The sequence below is a fragment of the Galeopterus variegatus genome, unplaced genomic scaffold (genome assembly GCF_000696425.1).
Source record: "Galeopterus variegatus unplaced genomic scaffold, G_variegatus-3.0.2 Scaffold1254, whole genome shotgun sequence".
NCBI lineage: Eukaryota > Metazoa > Chordata > Mammalia > Dermoptera > Cynocephalidae > Galeopterus > Galeopterus variegatus.
Genome location: NW_007727365.1, coordinates 116079 through 118475, shown reverse-complemented (window position 1 = coordinate 118475; position 2397 = coordinate 116079). Strand labels below are relative to the sequence as shown.

The following is a 2397-nucleotide window of genomic DNA, read 5'->3' as shown; positions in this document are numbered from 1 at the left end:
CTCCCACCCCGCCGCCGGTAACGCCCCCTTCCCCGCCGCCCCCGACCGAACTTTTCGCCAACTTCCACGACCCGTGAGATTTCCTCTTTTCCTCCTCGGCCCTCGGGACCCCTTTGCCCATCCCTGGGTCGGTCGGATCCCTAGGACTCACTCTGTCCCCGGCTCAGACTCCTGCCCTCCACTCCCAACGTCTGTTGAATCCCTCAGGCCCACTTCTTAGTGGGATCCTCTGAGAGCCACTGGATCCTGGGATTCCCTCCCGCTCCCTTCTCAATCCCTTCTCTCCAAGGGGCCTTGGGATCGCGGGCTCTCCTGATCCTCTGGACCCCGACCGACTAGATTTTCCTCTCCGATTTCTTGGAGTCTCTCAGTCGCTGGATTCCCAAACCACTACTTTCCTCCTTTCTGATCTTCTGTGATCCCTTGCTTCCGGGCATCTGATCCACTAGTCCTTTTCTTTAACTTCCCAGGATCCCGCCATCCTCGGGTCTCCTCAACCTGCCGGATTTCTCTTCTTGGATCCCCGCACTCCTACCACCAGCTCACGAGATCCCTCGGATCTAGGACCCGGGCTCCCCGGGCTTCCCCAGCCGGATCCCGGGTGGGCGCCGGGCGGCGGGTCTTGGGCCAGTCCCTATGGCCGCCGCCCCCGCCTATTCCGCCGGGCTCCCCGGTTCTCCAGGGCCGGGGTCTCCTCCTCCCCCCGGCGGCTTGGAGCTGCAGTCACCGCCACCGCTGCTGCCCCAGGTCCCGGCCCCGGGCCCCGGGGTCTCCTTCCACATCCAGATCGGGCTGACCCGAGAGTTCGTGTTGTTGCCCGCCGCTTCCGAGCTGGCCCATGTGAAGCAGCTGGCTTGTTCCATCGTGGACCAGAAGGTGAGGGCGTGCGTCTCCCCCGATCCTGCTTGGGGCGAGGTCGGTAGGAGGAGGACGCTGGCAGAGGAGGCTTGGGGCCTGGAGCAGGGGAGACGGAGGGGAGCCGACCTTTGGGCAACAGAGGGGAATGAGGAGGGGCAGTAGCCCCCAAGTGCCTCCTCACTGTACCACCTGTTTGAGGGAGGACTGGGCAGGGATGGGGTGCCCCAGAAGCCTCCCCAAATTGCATGTCCCTGCATGTTGTTGTTTTCTGCAGCTGGCAGGGAGGAAGGGAGGGGCCGGCCAGGTGTAGAGTCCGGAGGAAGGGGCAGGTCGGGGCAGCAGATGTGAGGGCACCTCAACTTCCAGGCCCAATCCAGGGCCCCCTATTTGGTGGAAACAGTAGAAATTGAAGCTGGGCTGGCCACAGCGATCGGGTGACATGTGGATGTGGGTGCCTGTGCTAGCTGCCAGGGGCAAGTGAGGTCTCAGAGCCAATCCCTGCCCTCCCCCAGGCCTGAGACTGATGTGGAGGGCAGGCACCTCTTCTGCCTCTTCAGAGGCTCTGCGAACTCTGTCCTCTCTCCTAATCACAGTGTCCCCAGCCTACCCTTAACTTTAGATACCAGGGTCCCCAGGGTGGGGGTCTGAGAGTCCTGGCAAGAGGGAACCAGGTGGAACTCGATGCCTGAATTCTAGAATGCTAAATGTTAGCATTCTACGTTGTCGGAGTACCAGACTGTAAAAATGTTCCAATTTTAGATCCATAAATTGTTGGAATGTGCATCCTAGGTAATTCATTCCTCTGATGTTAAAGTGTTCAAATATTACAATCCTAGGGTGAAATACTAAACATTAAAAATATTACAATCCTAAAGTGTTAAAATGTTAGAATTTTGGAATGCTGGGTTGTTGAAATCCTTTAGTGCTAGGATACTCAAATATTAGAATCCTAGTTTGTCAGACTTCTAGAACATTAAAATATTAGATTACTGCTAATCTAGGTTGTCAAAAGCTTAAAATGTATAATGATAATATGTTGGAACCTAGAATATGTAATTCTATAATGTGAGCATATTGGAATCCAAAAATATCCAAATTCCAGAATCTTCTCAGATTCTTGGAAATGAATCCTTTGGGCTTCAGAGAAACATCGGGAACTGGGCCAACTCCCCCATTTTACAGACAAAGAAACTGAAGCTTAGATAAAGAACTCCCAGGCAGTCAGGGCCAAGGTGGTCCTGGTCTTCTGTGGACAGACAGGGCTTTGCCTACCACCAAACCTCCAAATCTAGCAAACCCAGCTCCATGAGAAGCCTGCTTCATGAGAAGCCAGGCTGGGGGGTCTGGGGAGTCAGATTGTCCCCTGGGTGAAATTCTTTATCCAATGCTCAAATCCCTGCCCCCTCACCCGTTTTATTTTTCTGCCCTCCTGATCCAGGTGTCGTAGGGCCCCTTCCCGAGGCCCCACCTGGGCAGTTTCACTTTCTGTTCTACAGGTTTCATTTCCTGACATCCCCCCCCCCCCCCCCCCCCCCCCCC

The 2397-nt window shown here is 55.7% G+C and overlaps 1 protein-coding gene across 1 annotated transcript in view; it reads left to right on the top strand.

Annotated features, from left to right (window-relative positions):
• Window positions 1-429: 429 nt before the first annotated feature.
• PRKD2 (protein kinase D2) overlaps window positions 430-2397 on the top strand; it is a 34690-nt gene continuing 32722 nt past the window's right edge. Inside the window, exon 1 of the mRNA XM_008575892.1 lies at window positions 430-876. Coding sequence (XP_008574114.1) covers window positions 637-876 — 240 coding nt within the window. The 5' untranslated portion in view covers window positions 430-636. The remainder of the gene's footprint in view (window positions 877-2397) is intronic.